Below are 20,808 nucleotides of genomic sequence, written 5' to 3' on the forward strand. Positions count from 1 at the left end.
GTTGTGGATCGTTTTTCCAAAATGGTACACTTCATTCCATTGCCCAAGCTCCCCTCTGCCAAAGAGACGGCAGAGGCCATTCTTTGTCATGTTTTTAGACTTCATGGTTTTCCCAGGGACGTGGTTTCCGACCGGGGGCCCCAGTTTGTCTCCCATTTTTGGCAGGAGTTTTGCTCACTGCTAGGAGCCACGCTCAGTCTTTCCTCTGGGTACCATCCTCAATGTAATGGACAGACCAAGCGTCTCAATCAGGAACTCGAAACGGGACTACGATGCCTCACCTCCCAGAACCCCACGTCAGACTAGTGCGGACTAGATAGACCGATGCGTATGAACTGATGAAGCCCCTTGGATAAGAGGCGAAACGTCTTCCCAGACAAATATATGTCCAGTTGCCTTCGATTCAATTTTCTAAGAGAGAACTATGACCTGGATGAATGAGAACATTCACAGACGTCATGGTGTAAGCATCTGATTTGGGTTGAATATGCCCACAACACATTGCCCTGCTCTTCTTCTGGTATGTCTCCTTTTCAGTGCGCCTACAGATACCAACCACCCCTGTTTCCAGCCCTGGAGAAGGAGATCAAGGTACCATCAGCTTGGGGTTTAGTGAGTCGTTGCAGGTGCATCTGGAACAAGGCCCGTCAGATGTTATGGCACAGCTCTCAGTGTTACAAGAAGGCAGCAGATCGTCATAGAATCCCAGCCCCAACCTACAGACCTGGCCATCGAGTGTGGTTATCAACTAGAGACCTGCCACTGAGAGTGGAATCTCGGAAGCTGGCCCCTCGCTTCATCGGCCCTTTCCCAGTTTCCAAGGTGATTAACCCACTGGATGTTAGGCTGAAACTTCCTAGGACCATGAAGATTCACCCAACCTTTCATGTAAGCCGAATCAAACCCACTCAAGAGAGCTCTTTAGTTCCCGCCTCCAAGCCCCCTCCTCCCCCCTAACTCATTGATGGAGAACCGGTCTATTCTGTTCGGCGGCTGCTGGCAGTGCGGCGGCGGGGTCGAGGTCGCCAGTACTTGGACTGGGAGGGATATGGTCCAGAGGAGAGGTGCTGTGTCTCTGCTAGTAACATCTTGGATCCTGCCCTCATTCGGGACTTTCATAGAGACCACCCTGAAGAGCCTGGGCCGTCTGGAGTCGGCCCTGGGGGGGGGGTACTGTCACGACTAGCCATTGATTCTGGTTATGTCTGTTTGTTGTGTTCTTGTTTCATTTTGTAGCTCTAATCCTCTGTCTCTTTTCAGATTTACTTCCTGCCCTCCTATGTTTCCCGCCTGTTTGATTACCTGGCCCCACCCTAATGTGTTGCACCTGTTTCCTATTGTCTCTCCACCCCCTCATGTATTTAAGTTGTGCCTTCTCCTTTGTTCTCTGCCAGTTCGTATTCGTCCTTTGTGTCAAGTGTTCCAGCAGTTTTTTCCTAGTGTGTTTCCAGTGATCATTGACCTAGCTTTCCCTTGCGTTTTCTCAAGTATTGCCTGCCGATTTGGATACCTTTGCCTGATTATTCTGACTTACCGTGTGCCGACCCTTGCCTGTTAATAAACCTGCCTTCACTCATCGTCCTCTGAGTCTGAGTCTAGTTGTGCATTTGAGTCCTTTGTCTGAGCCCGGCCTGACACCCAGCCTCAAAACTTATTCTGATCGTTTAATAAGTTTAATGTCATCAAGCCTTTCCAAAACATTTCTCCTCTTGTTGAGTACCTCTGTTTTAAAACCATCTCCTACCACAGGTTTGGACACCCCTTGAGCTCTGCTAAATATTTGTCAAGACAGAACTCATTTCCTCAGTTTAGAAAGCTGATTAAATCCTCTTACTCCTAAAAGTAGGACCAGAAATGCATCATGCTGAGGATTCTTTGTTTTGCCAGTAAGGAGTGATTTCCAATTCTGAAATGTTTGATAAATCTGGGCCCAGATTTGTGTTTAGTTCGGTGTTTGGGTTGGGTATAAAGTCAGATCAGAATATGAATGCGGTTCACGAATGTTATCACAACAACGTCACATTTGCATGTGTTCTCACCATGTAGAAATAGGACAGGCAGCATCCGATAGTCCAGAAGACCGATCCCGTCTTCACCGACTTCACCTGCAGTTTTACACAGGACAGCGTTAACCAATAACACGCATGAATGCAGGCACGCACGCACCCACAACCTCACATGCACACACAGTCAAATCTACATCCAGTTTTCAGGGGTGAGGTGGGGACAATAAGAGTGAAAGAAAACAGGAGGAGAGATGCATCCACTGGAGAATATTATTAATGTTGTTCTGTATTTCTGCCCAGGGATAAGGCAGATCTCCAGTTCTGTGTTTGTACATGTACATGACTTATTCATGACGTAATTTATTTAGGATGTGTTTAAAATGCCAGGGAATAGAAACAAAGCTCAGTCTTCATCTTTAAATCAGCTTATAATATTCCTCGTCCCGCCATGCTACCAATTAACATTTGCTCTAGCACTTCACAACTGGGATAGCGGAGTTTTAATTTAAATCTTAGTGGTATGCCTGAAATGTAATAGTTGATCAAATTGACTAGGAATAAAAAATAGCCCTTAAGGCCACATGGGCAAACCTCTGAGGATCCCAGTGACAGATCCAAAGGAAATAGAGATGCTTATGGTTAAAGGAAGATGTTTATACTAATTTTAAAAAAAAATTGTCATTTGTTGTCTCATTCATCATCACACATCACAAACTGGAAGCATCTTATATGAACACTGAGCTTTACAGGATCACATGTATGAATGTGAAGGTGTGAAGAAGTGCCATGGAGAGGGTTTTCTCCATGGCAGCAAAACAAGCTAAAAACACATCAACACAAACATCTGACAGATTATGACCTAATAAAGCTGTTTTTCCCTTTTGCCTAATTCCACACCATGACATTATTGGGGCCACCTGATGAATTTCTAACTCAGTCTGTCTGCTGTGTGGTGCTGAGCAAGCAGTGTAACAGTGTAACACGGGGTTTATCGAAACCTTTTTCTTTTTGGAAACTGACTGCCTGCTGCAGCTGTAAATGGGATTTATGAGATAAAAACTTATGGGGCCATAAAAAACAGGCACCATAGAGCTGAGGGACAGGTTGTTGTAAGTCAACCAACAGAATGAACAACTCTAAAACTGGCACATTTCTTGAATAAGCATGAATAAGCAAACTTAAACGGTCCCTGCAACTGCTACTGCAGCATCTGTCGACTGAATCTAACATCGGAGGGACAGATACGCCGCTTGTTACTACTGGTTAGAGCAAAAATAACCCCTCCCAAGAACAAAGCTCCAAACATGAACATTAACAAAAACAGAAGTTTGATTATCAGACTGGGACACTGCCAGTTTGGGTGATAATTTTCTGTGGGTTCGTAACTTTGAGCAATGCCTTTCACATTACACAGTTATTTGATCCATTGTTGATATAATTATATTGATTAGTGCAGTTTTATATCAGTGTAGGTAGACAAAAAAAAAAGTTTTGTATTGTAGTCTGACTATTTAACTTCATCCTCAACTCCTAACAAAGAGCAGCCAGCTGAGGCAGAAATGGGAGCTGTTATAAATAGCTGCATAATGGAGGAATGAGTCTATTGGAAGACTAATAAAGTATGTATAAGCGTACCCAGAGGTAGTAGGTGAACTGCAGGGCAAAGATGGCGATGCCTTCGTTGTCAAAGGAGCCAGCCACGGAGCGGGAGATGTAGCCCGGGACAATGGCTATGAAGCATGCTGCCAGCAGCCCCGCCCCCTGGTTCCACAGCTCCCTCGTCAGCAGAAAGGTGGAGATGGAGGTCAGGCCACTGAATACTGGGGCCAGGAACACACACACGTCCCTGATGTGGACGGTGACATGCAGGAGGTTGAGCACATAGTGGATGAGGCCTGCCGTGACCATCAGGCCAGGGTACACCTACAGTGGGGCAGTGGACAGAGGGGAAGAAGGAGCAGGCAGATATTATTCAGACTCTCTTAAAACAGGAAGCCCTATAGTTTTTCTATAGCTTTTATACATCAAGTCTTATTAATTAAGTCTCAATACTGAAAAACAGTCTTCTGTTGTCTCTCCCCTGTGTAATGTGTATTTGATGTGATGAGAGGTGAACCAGTATTGACAAGCTGGTGAGAACTCTGAGCAAGTGAAAAAACTGCTTCATGCATCTTTTCTCTGCTGTGCCTGCAAAATGCCATCATTAACAGTCCGAATGAACAATTCAAACAGAAGAAAAAAAAAAAAAACAATCACATTACAAGCTTCTCGGGAGCTCACAGAGATGCTGTACAGAGTGTACTTTTCCCTTATCTGCATCATTACCTCAACATCCGAAGTTCTGATAATGGCTAGTGTTGCTGTATTTCCAACAAAACAATCAACATGTAGTCGAGAGTGAGATTAAGAGGATGATTAAAGCTTCTTTAATATCTTTAGTCAGGGACAGCCCTAATAGTTATCATGAAAAAAAGTAGCCACAGTAAAGATGATAAACCAATGAACAGTTGATGATAAATGAATCTGTTTTGCATTTGGGTCAACTCTAGCTGTTCAGAACCATAACAATCATTTGATTTATTTAGTATTCTTGACCTTCACTTTATGAGGGGTGATTGATATGTTCGTGGCCTAAAGTAGAAGATGAGTTACACAGCTCTCATTACATGCACGTGCAGTTCAACTCTTTGAGTGATCATGCAGAGAGTTGAAGTTATAGAAAATTGTAAGTCAGCACTGTCTGAGAAAATGAACAACATTAGCCATAATACAGTCATCTGCTACCTCAATCTCAAGGACTTATTTGCCCAAGGCTCCTTCCATCTACCACCTATTACCTACCAGTCTACTAGGAGCTCAGTGGTCGCCATTTTAACAGTGATGGTGACGTCATAGCTGCTGTGGACCACTTACTGGAGGTCCAAGACACTGACTTGTACAAAGAAGGGATCTGTATGCTCTGCGACTGCTGGACTAAGTGTGTAAATGTGTCTAAAACTGACTCCTTCTACCTTTGGCCAATCACCCCACGTAAAAGGCTCCATGTGGAGTTACAGTTACATTCAGAGTTACTCACCAACACACACACTGTATATTTTTGTGGTCTAACAAACATGTTCCTTTCTCATTAATAGTATTAAATGTATATTGCTAATTATTGATCAATTACACAGTCCTTCCCCCACCCCCCGAAGTCACAAATCGAACATCCACACACCCTCAGCATAAGAAACACTCACCGTGCCCCCTACTATCCTACCCAAAGGGTACCAGGCTCTTTCATCAAACCAGTTGAGGAACTCATAAAAGCCATTGGTGGTGAGATGGTGAGTCGACCTGTAGTTGAACCTGCAACAGAGAGACAGAGAGGGCTGTTAGGACGGGACACCAAAACAAACACAGAAGCTGCAAAGAACATTAGTGTGTTGTTGAGGTGAACAGACTTGGGTCTGGCTTTAGGTTTCACCAGAACAGACACTCAACTTTAACCAAACAATACAATCTTCAACGAAAAAATGTGCTAATATTATTAGTATCTAATATTAGCACACAATATTAGCATATTACATGGAGAGTGTATGCTGTTTAATGTACAGCAGTGGAAATGTTTCAAAAACAAGAACAAGAACTAAACTAAGCAATGAACAGATGTAGATGTGTTCATTCAGTCTGCTCCAAATCGCAGCAAATACCAAACTTTCATGAAAGGTCTGATATTGTATAGACATTTTCTGAACCTTGAATTCAAAGAACAAAATACTTAAAGACTATGTGGTAAAATCTTCTTTTAATTTTTCTGCTGACCTGCTGTACGTGGGCCAAGCTGCTGTAGCTGCAACTGCTCAGTGCAGTTCACAGAATCTAAAGGTTGCAGCACTGACAAAAACACAACAGAAGAAACTTCAAAGTCCCAGCTATGAACAAGGCTTGCAGTTATGACTGTCACAACAAAGTCCCAGCATGGAGAAGATTTCAAAGTTGCAATGCCATAGAGGTAAACTGATGAAATACTATCAACACGAAGAAAAGCAGAATAACTTCTACCAGAAAACTGCAAGACTGAGACTGAAGTTATAACAGCATAAAAAATAGATACAGAAATGCCCTGAAAATCATTGGCAACATCAGTGCCATAGGAAGGAAGCAGCTGTCAGCTGGAGGTACTATAGATGTGACAAGAGAGATATTTAAAATCGAAAATGGTATTAATAGTATTGGGGTGTTTGTATCTTCATGCGGGGGAAGTTCCTTACCACACTTTGAATTCAGGATCTAAATGGAGTAAAGAGAAGAACTCGACTTGCAGGCGGCCGTACTACAGTTCAAGCACCTGAGACAACTGAGACTTCAATAACCCAAGGTGACTGAGGTAGGATGAAAAGCGGGGCGCAATTAACAATTATTTTCGTAATTAATCAATTAATCATTTTGTCTATAAAAATGTCAGAAGCTGACGCAAGGTGACATCTTCAAATATCTTTTGTCCACCGCAGTCCGAAACCACAAAGATATTACAATTAATATGCTATAGGAATGAAATCCTAACATGTGACGAGCTGGAACTGATAAAAGTATGGCCTTTTTGCTTCAAATTGACTGAATTATTAATTGTTCAGTTGTTGCTGATAAATTTTCTGACTAATCAATTAACTGTTTTGGCTCTAATGAATTGTACAGCACAGACTGCTGTGAAAGTAAAGATGATACTGGCTGTAACCAGTCAGCTCTTTACAGTTTGGTTCATGAGATACCATCAGTAGAGATCATCATACATCATTACAAAGAGGTTTGCACTGCATCTGATTGAAAGAGCCACAGTGTGGTGGAGGGAGATCATAAACACAGTTGTCAGGTCTACAGGTAACCAATAATCAAAGAAATAAAAAGAAAAAAAACATCACTATTAATTGAAAGGTTGTTGGGGAAACAACAGCGAAGCAGACACAAGGTTTTACTGCAGATTTTCTCTCTCTCCAGGGGTTTTATTCATACTCCTTTTACCTTTTTATTCTCCACCTTCTCACTCTTCCCCATCCTTCTGTCTGGCTTCTACCTCTCAAGTTGTTTACAGAAACTGACACTTTGAGAACAACCATCCAACTCCAGCTTCTTCTCTAACTGGACAGGTCAACAGATGAGTGCTGCTATTGTACAAATCCTGCATCGAGCCTCGTAGCCCCGAGACAGAGATTGTTAGTCTGCGAGTCCTGCTGAGATCAAAGTTCTCGGTAAAAGCTGTCCCTCCGTGAAGAACAGGAACTTTGATGGAGGACCAGTTGCGTAGCGTGCTCAGTCTCCTGAAGACTGACTCCAGATTGCAGGTACATGTGTGGGCGTCCATGCTCACTCTTGAGGCTTAGTAATTTGATTTAAAAAAAAGGGTGGGGGAGAAAAAGTGCCTGCACACACACACACACACATATAAAACACACTCACACAATCCATTGTGTCTTTGGTGCTCTGATTCCTGCCTGGTTTGACAGAATGTGTCTCGTTTTTCCCCCTGCAATCACAGTCCCAGAAAGCCGGCAGTCTCCTAAAGATTTCAGTCAGCGCATGAACAAAAAAAAAAAAAAACAACTCTAACCCCCCACACGTCGCTCTTTCCAGCTTAGGTCTCAGACAAAGTCTCACCCATCAAATCCAGGCTCATTAAAACATGGGGCTTTTAATGGGAGGACCAACCAGAAATAGACCAACTAGCCTTTCTAAAGCCAGACGAGGACCACCAAACAAATCCTGCTACATGTCAGCTGTGGCTGGTCAATTAGTCTGTCCCACTGGTTTCCAATTGTGATTCGGCCTGTAACTGCCTGCCACTGTGCCAGTTTTCTACCCTGGTCCAGTGAGAACTAGAACTGACATGATGATTGAACAGGGGGCATAAGGGGGCAGCTGTGAGGCTCAAACTGACAGAATTTTCTTTTACAGCAGGAAATGGGCTTTTGGAGAATTTTGTGTGTATCAAAGATTTATATATTGAACTAATTAGTATCTGAGTTGGAGCTTCAATTTCTTGCTTCATAGCCCCTGATTAAGCTTTGCGACTTCAAAACTTAGAGACTTTGGAAGAAAGCAGCTACGCTGTGGTCTTAAAGGTCGGATGGCTGATAGCACTAATGGCTACGAAAGAAGCATTCTCTCCTTTTAACAGATGAGTAAGAGAAGTGATGGAATAGTTGTTTGTGGAGTAAAGCGGGACCAGGAACCAATGGATAAGTAATAGATCAGGGCCTATTCTAATTACACTAAACAAGTGATCGGTATTTGCCCTGAAAAAGCCTGATCAAAGCATTCCTACATAGTATGAAACCAAGTGATGAGTTCAGAGCTTAATGTAATACTCAGCCAGCGACTGCAGATAGTGTCCTACTTATGTCAGGCACCTCCCTGTGCCAGGAAGATAAACTAATAAAACAAATATAAGATGTATGGCACTGCTATTGGTTGGATGAACTCTCATTATTCACTCTTAGATAACAGCTTTAGTGAGCAAAGTGGAATATATTCAGGTGGCCATTTGTTCAAATGCAAGGAGGAAAACCAATGTTCTGTCTTCTTCACAATTTTCCACATATTTTTATATATATATATATATATCACAGCTCTGAGCTTCTATTAGAAGCAGTGTTCTGGGTTAAATACAAGTGCATCTCGAGGAGCAAAGCGCCGCAGAATTAATAAAAATCACTCTTCATCAATCGTTGTTAGGTAACTAAGTGTTAGACCAATCAGAGCTGAAAGCTTCATTGGACTGAGCTAAATCTATTTTGCCCCATGTTGGCTCAAGGTAACGTCTTTGCATAAATCGGACCAATCTCCATGGCAACACCTGGGGCAGCCCGACACTGAATACATAAGATCATTTATACTATGATGCAAATCTCTTTGCTGAACTTTAATATGTGATACACTATGCAGAACAATAGTACACGCCTATGAATAAAACTGAAATATTACATTTGAAACTGCGTTATCTCACAGAAATTGCATTATTTTTTAAGTTGCAGTGTAGGCTGTTTTATCTTATGTATAACTAAAAAAACAATAGGTTAGACAGATAAACTAAAAATACAGGCCCCCAAAGTACAATCTCAACACAACAAAAGTGAGTACACCTGTGAGTTCTGCAAAAAAGGTCATTTTATCTGTGATCACTGGAACTAAAGGGATTACACCTGTCGTTTTCCATCCTCCAAAAATGGCACCGCACACAGCTACTATTACTATTTAGACTATGCACTGAGAAACAGACGGGTTATTGCCTCTGATTTGGCACAAGGATTATCTGTGGAAATTAGTGCTTCAATGACTGATCAGACAGCATGAAGGACATTATATGAAGTCAACCTCTACGGACAGCGTCCAAGAAGAAAACCATTAGTCAAGACTCAGATAAAACCAAAATAAATTGGTTTGGATCAGATGGGGTCCAGCATGTTTGGTGTGGACCTGGCCAAGACTACCAGAGTGGCTGCACAGTGCCAATCGTGACACATGGAGGTGGGAGTGTGCTGATATGAGTCTGCATGAGAGCAAAAAGCTCAAGAAGCTTGGCAGGAGAGGAAACTTCCAACACACAACACATGATCGCAAACACACACACATGCAAAAATCACACAAGAGCGTTTAAGAATAATAAAGTGAAAACTATGACCTGTCCCCTGACTTGAATGCAACAGAACACTTTTAGACTATGTTAAAGGAAAAAACAGAGCAACAAAACTGCTTCAACAAAGAGCATCTGAAAAGCATCCATGTCCCGGAGGATCGAATCTGTCATCCAAAATAAAGGTTGAAATGCAACAAAGTACTGTGGTTTTGTTGCATACTGTATATGACAGTAAAAAGATATTTGTTCCCTGTTTAATTGTGAACATGAATTATGGGCCAATACGTTTTTGCCATAGCTACATAGCCAACACTAACATTAACAGCTATTTGCTTATCAGTCTAGAAGAAACGTTGTGAGCTCAGTGTTACTTGTTTTGTTTCTATATTTATTGCTTCTTTTCTCCTACAGCATGCTAACCAGTTACCACCCAGGCCCGGCCCGTCCCGTAATACTACTTTTTGGTAGTGAGTCACTGTAGCATCCAGTCTTCCCTCAGTTCAGCATGAGAGCTTGAAAGAGCAGCACTGCCCAGAGGGCGTATTCTAGCCTCTTGTCTCGTAAATACGACGACGACTGAAGCTCTTGGCAAGAAGCTGCTATCCCCACCATCCAACGCCACCAGGAAACCACATTCAGCAGCACAGAAAACTTACATGTAGCACCTTTAAGAGTCCATTTCACTACAGACAATCCCTTTAGATAATTTGATGTCTTTGGTCATCTATTCAGGGCAGGACAATGTTAGATGTGGGCGTTACCACTCTTTGCTTTATCAACTCTGATAACAAGCCCCTTTCCGACCCTTTTTCTACTGTGTGCACGCCGACAATCGCTCTACTGCGTCTTTAAACATGGCAGACGGCCAAACAGCAGCCAAACTGAGGGCAGCGTCACCTTTTAATGACCCGTACTACTGTCTTTTCCAAGGACAGGCGAGGCAGCAGCAGCAGCAGTGTCTGCAGGGTAATTGTGCACCCTGCTGCTTTTCAGATGGTGTGTGTGGGAGCCCAGCACAGGAGGACTGCAAAACACACAGCTCTGAGGGGATGACAGGAGGTGGTATCAAAGAGACTAATGCTCAGCGGCATGCTTTACTCACATATACAGACACATGCTCTCTCTCTCACTCACAAACACACACAGTTAAAGAGTATGGATGCAGTGGCTGATAAGCACATCAAAAAGTCACACATGCTAAGAGATTTAAACAAAAACTCCCAAAAGAAATAAGGTTTTTCACACCCTGACAGTACAACTTCCTAAACAATGAACACCCAAAACATGCTACCTTGTTTTGACCTATGACTATAGTGTATTTTGGCCCAGATAGGAAATGTGGGGAAAGAAAGTAGGGGACTGGCATGCAGCAAATGGTCTGGAACGCCGGGAGTCAATCCACGTCTGTTGCTCAGGCATTATTATTAAAATTTCACAGATAATTATAAATACATTAATTGGGACGGCATCTGATGGGAGTTTTCTTTATTAATTTATCAATGAATTGTTTGAGCTATAAAATGTTAATAATCCAGACCATCTAATTTTATACATGTTCACCCATGTTCAGACAAATTACCATGGTACATGCCGCATTACAATGCAAGGTGTAAATGTGATTCGATAGAGAAAGAAAATGTAGGGCTGCATCATTTCCCACAGCCTCTTTGACACAGAGAGTCTTTACCCTATCTCATCCTTCAAACCCATAATTCTATTGTGGTGAATAATGTGTAGAGAGTGACAATTTGTTTAAGACACCATGGAGCGAACAGAAAGCTGCTAATTCACACACTGCCACCAAGTGCCATCCCAGACAGATGTTCCCTGTTCCACAGTAATTGTTTGCCTTTCTAACCATGTACAGCTCCAATAACAGAGGCAATTCATAGAGCTTCCTCATTATCATGCAAACGAGCACCGCTAATGTATTTTGTTTCATATATTGTTTCGTGTTGTAACACTGCTCAAGGAAACAGGTCATTGTGGGCAGATTAGGCCAGCACATATTCATATTCTTTAGACACTAGGCCAGTGTTTTAAAGCAGGATGTTCTCAGTGAAATGATTTGTCACCATATGCAGTGGCTTCAGAAAGCATTCAGACCCCGACACTTTTTGTACACTTTGTGTTGTAGATTTAACTGTAAATGGATAAAACTGCCATTTTTGCCCATCAACCTACACTCTAAATTTTTAACAATCAAAAACTGAAATCTCTCATTTACAGAAGTATTCAGACCTTTAATTCAGTACTTTGTAGAAGCCCCTCTGGAAGCTAATACTGCCTGAAATCTTCTTCTTGGATTAGCCTCTACGAGCTTTGCACACCTGGATTTGGGCTATTTATCCTATTCTTCCAGGCAGATCCTCTCAAGCTCCGTCAGATTGGATGGAAAGAGTCTCTGAGCTGCCATCTTCAGGTCTCTTCAGAGATGTTCTATGGGGTTTGGCTGGGCCACTCAAGGACAGTCAGAGACTTGCCCAGAAGCCACTCTGGAGTTTTTTGGGTGTATGCTTCTGGTCATTGCCATGCTGAAAGGTGAACCGCACCCCAGTCTCAGGTCTCATGCACTCTGGAGTAGCAGTTTTCTTCAAGGACATCTCATTTAATTGGCTGCATTCATCCTTCCCTCAATACTGACCAGTGTCCCTTTCTCTGCTGCTGAGAATCACTCCCATAGCCTGGTGGTGCTGCCACTACCATGCTTCACTGTAGGGATGGCATTAGCTACCAGGAGAGTTCTGGTAGTACAAAACTGTTTTCTTTTTAAATTATTGAAGCCATTTCCTTAGAAACGGTTTTATAACCTTGCCCTGATCTCTACTTATTCTGTTTTATCACAAAGGTCTGCATAACATTAACATTGTGTTTTGTCATTAGCATTTTGTTTTGTGTTAAATTCATTATCTTTAAAACGCTACATCTGCTCTGATCTTTCACCCCAATATAAATGCTGTACTATACTATAATACTACACCTACACCTTTCTTTTTACACTACCAACTTTTTTATCAATTCATCAGCTGCCCCACCTGAGAAAGTCAAACTTCTGATTTACTGTATGCAAACGTGAAATGTGCATACACCCCCACTCACCCCCTCACCCCCTCACCCCCACCCCTCTTGGGAGCTAAGACCACAGCCTCGTGCTGCTCACCCCCACCTACACACCCATCATCCAGCAGCAGTCTGCGACCACAAGAACTGTGAGGAGGTGGAGGCAGAACGCTAATGAGACTCTGCAGGGAGCGAATATTCCAGTCCACAAACTGGAATATTCACTGTAGAAGACTCAAAGCAGAAATTGCTGCCAAAGGGGATTCAACAAAGTGCTGAATTAAGGGTCTGAATACTTTTGCAAATGAGAAATTTCAATTTTTCTTTTCAATTTTGATTTTTAATAAATTTGCAAGAATTCCTGAGGACATGTTTTCACTTAGTCATTTTGGGTTATTCAAAATGGCAGGTTTATCCATTTAAAATTAAATGTACAACACAATAAAGGACACAAAGAAGTGAAGGGGTCCTGCAGCCACACAGCTACAGCAGAAGCTGGCAACCCTCATTCAATGACACTTTTCAGTTTCTTCGATTTTGACATTCGTTTACCCCCTTTATTGCACATTCACAAACACACAAACGATGACACAAAATTCTTTATGACATACAAGTTTCTTGGAAGTGCATTACTTCTATTTGTAGTCAGCGTTTGTATATTAAGAATTATGCTATATCAAATTATCTAAACTTGTACTAATTCTCTTTTCTGTTCTACCGGTGCTGGAGAGGGCGGACGGTTAGTTATTATGTGTTGTATGTTATTATGTGTTGAACATTTCCAACATTGGAATTGAGAGCGAGCGTCTGACAGTTCCTGTAACTTTCCAAAACAATCCGACAACATGCCCTTGTCACTCAGCAGTTGGTTAGATGTGTTAAACAAGTCTGTTTCAAGCACAACCAAGTCTTTACTATGACAATAACTGATTTCATTGTACCACTCACTTTATACCAGCAGCCTGCTGCTGGTCAACATCTATAATCTGTGGCTCCACGATGATGATTCGTCAATTATTCTCCAAGTGTTACTGTAAGGCTCTAGTTAAATTGCAGCAGTAGATCATGTAATGTCTAATTCTCAACAAACCACTGCACTGTTGCATAATGGTGTCCCATTGGAGTTTTGCTCCACTGAGTTTTGTTTAGATGTCACTGTGAGCCCACAAAGTTTAACCACATTCACTGTAAATGGTGGAAGCTGGAGTGAACTCAGGTAAATAGGTTAGTGGTCCAAAGAGGAGAAATCTACTGGGTTAGAAAACAAAACCTGGTACAACCCTTAACATCACGCTACAGTCCATGATTAGGTGGTTAATGGCAGGTCTGGACAGGGCCGTACTGTCAGCTGCCAATTTACAGATGTGTAATACCTGTGTAATACCTGTGTAATACCTGGCAAGCCGAGGAGAGGAAGCACTGGTCAAAGTCAAGTTGTCTGTATTATAACAGAGCGGGAGACTGAGCTGGTACAGGCAGCCTTAGTTTCATTTTATCACAGGACTGGAGGCAGGGGTCAGAGGGCTAAAATATACAGAGCTTCATATCATGCTGGAGAGTGGGCAGGGGTCAGAGTTCCTGGGGTAAAATGGATAGAAAATATAATGGCCTTTTCTGTTCACCTGTCTGGCCTGTGCTGGTGTGTGAGCAGCCATGTTGTGTAACTGGTCAGGGCTCTCTGCAGGCTTGATGAGATGGGAGCAACCAACATTACATACAGAAACGTGTCTCTCTTCTCCTGCCTCCCCCATCTGTCTGCAACCACAAATAACAATCCCCCAAAATCACACTCATCATCTCCAAACAAAGCTCGCTTTAAAGTAAAATGTCATTTCATAGTCCATGAAGAAGGTAGGAGGAAGTGAGGGAGGAGCACAGGAAATAAATGAGAGCCAGGTCAAAGGAAACGTTATTGTCTTGAAATGCTATTTGTTTTGAAGATGTGGCATTTTTCATTAAGAATGGACCTAAAATCAATCATTAAAGCAGCTGCTAATTAATTTTCTATCAACTCATCAATCAACTGCCTTATAAAGAGAACTCCACCAGCTTAGCATTGCACTCCTCTAACACAACAGATAGTTTAAAAAAAAAAAAAATCAAATCACTGCCGCAGAACCAGAGATACTGTCTACTCTTCTTCCATGAATTCTTCCTCATCAAAACCTTGTACCTACATTACCCACAATGCAGATTTCTTTCCCTCCATTTTCTAACTTCTAGTCTTCAGCCCCAGCCGATGCTGACTCAAATGACATGAGGCAGTTCATCAGACTTCATGCGGCTCCCTCTGGAGCTGCAAAAGGCTTTGTACAACTTTTTTCCACCTATGCAGCAGCACTCCCCAGCACCTATAAACAGACTTTGATGTATAAATCGGTGGAGTTTCCCTTTAATTAACACCTCAGCCAGCTTCACTCACGGGGTGGCACAGTCGGATGTGGTGACAGTGTGTAAGTGGACTTTTGAGCTTATTTTGTCTAATGTTCACAGACGTTCCACAGGAATGAACTTCAGCACTCTAATATAAATGCTGTGAAATCATCTACAGCAAAACTTGCACAAAAAAAAAAAATTATATAGCAATTTGCATTTGTTTAAAGCCGCAGTAAAAGCATCAGGCTTCCTGAGTATTTTTTCAACTAATCATTATTTATTTTATCCAATGAACTGCCAACTACTTTCTCCATTAACTGAATCATTGTTTGGTCTATTAAATGTGGGAACACCTCAAGAAGAATTTCTTTTTTAATACAAGCTCACGGTTGACTAATTAAAAGGTTCACAGAATGTTCACTGATCATTACACAAAATGGTTACTTGATCCACAAAATAAGATTAAAAATTACAGTGAAAATGTTCGTAGCTGTGTATCATTAAAGGAGAAAAGACACTCTACTTAGACCTGGAGCAGATCCTGAAATGGACCCATGAGAAAAACTAGCTCTCAAGATCTAAATTAAAATGTTTTATGGGGAGGAAGACTGATCAGAACAGGAGAACATGCACATGGGGAGGTGAAAGACGAGTCTTATTTTGAAGTGAAGTCCAGCCTCATCAATGCAGAAGGCGTGTGTAGCTCAACAGTGGAAAACATAACAATAAAATAAGGCAGAATAAAGACCCCTGTGCCCTGCACTGACAGCACTGGTGTTTGTATAGCTGACAATTTAAGCCAAGCCAACGTTTGGTTTCCATTAGCTAACTGTCAAAATGAAAGATAATAATTAGTGCTGAGAGAAGTTAAAACCCAGACAGATACAAACACACACAGAGAGAAAGAGAGGGTAAAAGGTAAACCTCCCACATCCCAGATTTTGAGAGTAGGGGAGATGTGTGGAATTCAGACTCACAATGAAAGCAAAGCCACTTTAGAGCCCAGGGGAGGATAGATTCCTAACACACACAACACACACACACACACACACACACACACACACACACACACACATCACACAACACACAACACTCAACACACACAACACACACACCACACACACAAAAACTGCATTTATTCAAATCTGGTGATGTCTCGTCAGATTCCCACAAACCCAGTTTGGCTAAAAGGGGTTAGACGAGGACACACAATGAAGATGACGCTGGAGTATGACTGGCTGATTAAAACAACAACACCCAAGGGTAAGTACAAGTACAAACATTTACACAACTCACCTACGATTTTCCATGTGCTTTCTATAAGCCAAATAAAACTATTTACAAACTAAATCCACCTGAAAAAAAAAAAAAAACTAGATCTAGATCACCTACATTTCTTTTATCATTTTGCCAGAGCTGCCACAATGTGTTTTCAATTGGTCCTTGTTTTCTTTTTTTGGCTAAAATCAAGCACACCTCAAAAACCCTATTCAAAAAAAACGTCATTTGAGTTAGTGGTCTATTTCATGGTCTGATTCTCTGCACTTCAAATCCATTTCAGAAACTGATGAGAGGAGAAGAAAAGCTTTAAGAAGGAGCAAACTAGTGTGGTTACTGTTCCCTTCATCTCATCATGTTAGCGTCCTTACATCCATCTGTGCTGTTCACTGTTCCAGCCCAAGGCTATGTTCAATTTTCTAATTGACTTGTAGAAACGCACAGAGATCAGTGCCATTTTAAAGTGGATCTATTAAACATTCAAACAGTTGCCTGTTTACCCGTCAGCAACTTTAGCACCTGGCAGGTAGTGTGTGGTGGTTTTATCAGATTATTAACTGAAAGTGGCCCCTGCAGCTAAAAAAAGCTAAAAGAGGCTAAAAATCTCTGTAAAGCTTGTTGAATGATTATTATCTGAGTCATTCAATAGATCATGCAAATTACATTTCATTTCATTTAATATTAACATAAAAAAAACACTGATGACAGCAGCTTTAAAACACGATTTGATTAAAGGAAATCACTGAGTTCAACTTCTAACCAGAGAATGAAATAATTGGGAGACTAGTTGATCAACAGAAGGTTAACGTGTTTTATTAATCAGTTTATTGTAAGAACCCTTTTTGTGCAAAAATGCCAAAAATTCACAGCTTCTAGCTCCAGAATTTGCTGCTATTTTGTGTCTTAGCCCAGACATAATTTTTTCCCCCCACTATTTTCTGACATTTTATAGACCAAACAATTAATCAAAAAAGCAGTTGCCAGGGTACTCAATAATGAAAATAACCCTATTACAAACTAAGTCAATTTTCAAATACCAGAGGCAGCTGAGAGAACAAAGGTTAGCGAATGATTACCACAAGCATTTTTCTTTAATGGGAACATGAAACCACTCACACACATACACAGCAGAGAGGCCTGTGAGAGCTTAAAGGGAGTCTGAGTGGGACAGCCAGAGAGCTCAGCGGTGTAGCACTGGTCTCCTGACCTGAGCCAGGTGCTTTCTTCCTGATTTGGAAAAGTGTCCTAAACCGTTCTAAACAGAGGAAAAACTTTTATTACAAAGCCGAGTTGGAGGCTGATAAATAGCCCAACAGAGACGTAGGATCCCTTGTGGTGTTTGGCTGCTCATCTTCTCATTTTTTACTTTTCTCTCCACTATGTTCATTCACTCATTTTCACAGATGTGAACAGACATTTTGTTGCTTTACACTGAAATCAATAAAATAAATACAGTTTAAGATGCAGTATAAGACAAGAGGTAACACCAGTGATAACGCCCGTGAAGAAAAATCACACCTCAAACATCTTTTTAAGTAAACTTTCATCTAACTGGGGCGTGAGGGCAACGCATTAGCCTCCCGTAAGTGCTTACCTTGCTGAGTGGTTAGCTTGGAGACCTGACACAACACACTGAAAAAGCCTCTCCCCACTGTACAGGAGGCACCATCGCATATGCATTAAGGAAATGTGTCTTTCTGGAGTTCTGGGGTGAGTCAGAAAAAAAAAAAAGGCCCTGAAGCTCCAATCTGAGGGAGAAGGAGCAGGATTTGGAGCAACTCAAAGTTCAGCACTGTTCTGACTATAAACTTTTTTTGCCCTTTGACAATTTAAGACAAGGCATGTCCAATTTTGGCTTCATGTACCGCGTGATAAACCCAGACAAAGATGTGTAACTTCAACTCTTCTTCCAGATAATCAGATTTACATTTCTAGTCACTTACACAGAATTAAACTGTCAATCTGCCACCACAAAGTCATGGGACTACAGAATTTACATAACTGCTGCAACATAAACGATGGCAGAGTTCACAGGGTTGGGGTGAGCTCATTTTTAACATTGCTGGTTGGTCAGTCAGAAGCACACACGCAGGCTAACAACAACACTGTCTCAGCCCATTGCAGTCATGATGATTATTTTATGAGGAGTTGCTTTGCTCGAGACATCTGAGTGCCTTCGGAGCAGATCGTAGGAGATGAGACAGACCCAACCCTGCATTACTATCATTTACTGCACACACACAACGCATGGAGGAAGCAAGGGCTATTCACACAGGCTCTGGAAAAATAATAAAAGCCTACTGACACACCATCTGCATGGATCAGTGCAGTTCACCTCCATTTCCAACTCACATCTGTAAGACTATATAACATAAAATATTCTTATATACTTCCTACTTATAAAATATACGTACTTTTAAACACATAACCACACAGGTTATTAACACTGCAGCTTTTCAAGATGTTTGGTGATTCTTCCACCAGGCTGGCTTACTTCAGCTTCAGCTTTTCCAAAGAAATGTCTGTAATTCTGTCCTTTACACCCCTCTGTGAAACATCAGTGACACTGAAAACTCAGTGAGATACTCTGCTCTTATGAAGTTGCTCTTTATCAACATTTTTCTCTTACGTTTTCAACCACGGGTTTTCCACATGCACAGCAGTCGGAGCAGGTGACAGGAAGATTTCTCACTGTAAACAGACACATCTCAGATCTCAACACTGTCTAAAATGACCAACCATAAGTCAACACAAAGAACTAAAGTCAGTCCATTTGTTGTACGGCTTTTCGTGGAGAGAGGACGCTGGCTGTCCCTGAAGCTGTGGGAACACTGACATGCAGAAAGGGTGCCAAATAAACGCATCGAAACAAAACAACCCTCTGCAGCCTGCAAAGATGCCAATTTTACTACTGGACAAAGCAACAGTTATTTTCAGCATCGGTTCATGTGGGAATTATTTTCTCAGTGAGTTAATGATAATTTTAAAAAATGCCTACATACCTACAGATCAAAACCCAGACACTCGGTTTAATATCACAAAAAAAAGCAAATATTCTCATTTGTGAGGCTGGAACCAAAGAATGTTTGACAATTTTTCTTAAAGAAAACTTTAAAAACATGAATGACTAATCAATTATCAGTGAACTTTACGGCAATCAACAAATGGATAAACTGACAAATAGTTTCAGCACCACACTGAACAAGACAAAATATACATGTTACTAATTACCCTATGTAAATATTCATGTGGAAATCTGCATAGCAACATAAAACCACACCTTGAGTTTAGATTGATATTTCCTCACACAGACCAAAACCATCAGAGTAGGTAGTAGTATGTCCAGCAAGCACATGTATTCACACAGAAGCATATTTAGCATTAATCAAAACTATTCCAGCAAAGTGATTTAAAAAAAAATTCCCTTGTTTGCAGAGAAGGTATTTTACTAAGTCTGGTCTTCACAACAATGCATTTACTGTACAAGCACACAGTAGAGAGCTGTGCAAATAAACCAGACATCTCATTAGAGTCCTCTGAGGAAACAAGACAATAATTATTCCAGTTTAAACAGATGTAATGTGCATGAATATAATGTGTATTACCTCATCCACAGCACAAACAAACTCTTATCACTTCATAGTTCACACGAGCCTCATCGTGAAGTTCTCTGCTCTGTAGGTGTTACAGCTCCGAGGCACACAGCTGAGCTCTGTAGGTCTGGCCCGCAGTGTCTGTCAATTCTCAAGAGTTCACCAGCTATTTTCACTTTATTACGGTGTCAAAACAGAGTCTTGGCGCTGACTGAAATGTCAAGCCGATGGCCAATAACTTGCCACGGTGGCCGGCGGAGGAGACAACCTGACCAGCCGCTGCAAAGAACTGACCTCCATTTAGCTGGTAGCTTAGTGCCATTACTCAGCCTGCATGTCAGAGAAAGCTACTAAGTGCTTAGGCCACAACATGGATGCACAAGCGATGTGCTCGCACTGCCAGAAAAGCCTCCGCGTAAGAGGAAAAGATGGGTTTGAGCTCACATCTTGCACATTGCAATTCACTTTTTCCTCGGTGTGAACATTCACTTTTTTTTTTTAATTTCAAGAAGAAACTCTCAGCTCATCAAAGTTTAGTCCAAGGCAACGTGCTTGTAAAGCTCCTCTCCGAGCAGTGATGTCAGAAAGTTACACTCCACATATCATATCTTCCTACAAATGTCACCAACATATTGGCATTGCACAAATCACCATGGCTACTTTGTGATCCATAAAATCTGAGACACTGTACAAATTATGTGTTGTCAGATTTACGGCTCTGGTAATCCAGGCTTTGAACTGTTTGAAGTGTCTCCTTCGGTCTTTCATATTTCCCACCGAGTGATGAGTCCATTTCCTTTCATGTCACGGCAGCCTCGCCTCGAGGCCTGCTCTTTTGTGTGACTGTGTATCAGCTCCTCTGCAAAACCACCATTAAATCATG

The 20,808-nt window shown here is 41.6% G+C and overlaps 1 protein-coding gene across 1 annotated transcript in view; it reads right to left on the bottom strand.

Moving 5' to 3' along the window:
- Positions 1-20,808, bottom strand: part of LOC121185962 (dolichyl-diphosphooligosaccharide--protein glycosyltransferase subunit STT3B-like) — a 58,402-nt gene that overhangs the window by 20,650 nt on the left and 16,944 nt on the right. Inside the window, exons 2-4 of the mRNA XM_041044514.1 lie at positions 5,246-5,354; positions 3,642-3,929; positions 2,040-2,105 (exon numbers count right to left, since the gene is read on the bottom strand). Of these exons, the coding sequence (XP_040900448.1) occupies positions 2,040-2,105; positions 3,642-3,929; positions 5,246-5,354 (463 nt within the window). The remainder of the gene's footprint in view (positions 1-2,039; positions 2,106-3,641; positions 3,930-5,245; positions 5,355-20,808) is intronic.

Source organism: Toxotes jaculatrix, chromosome 8 (genome assembly GCF_017976425.1).
Source record: "Toxotes jaculatrix isolate fToxJac2 chromosome 8, fToxJac2.pri, whole genome shotgun sequence".
Lineage (NCBI taxonomy): Eukaryota > Metazoa > Chordata > Actinopteri > Toxotidae > Toxotes > Toxotes jaculatrix.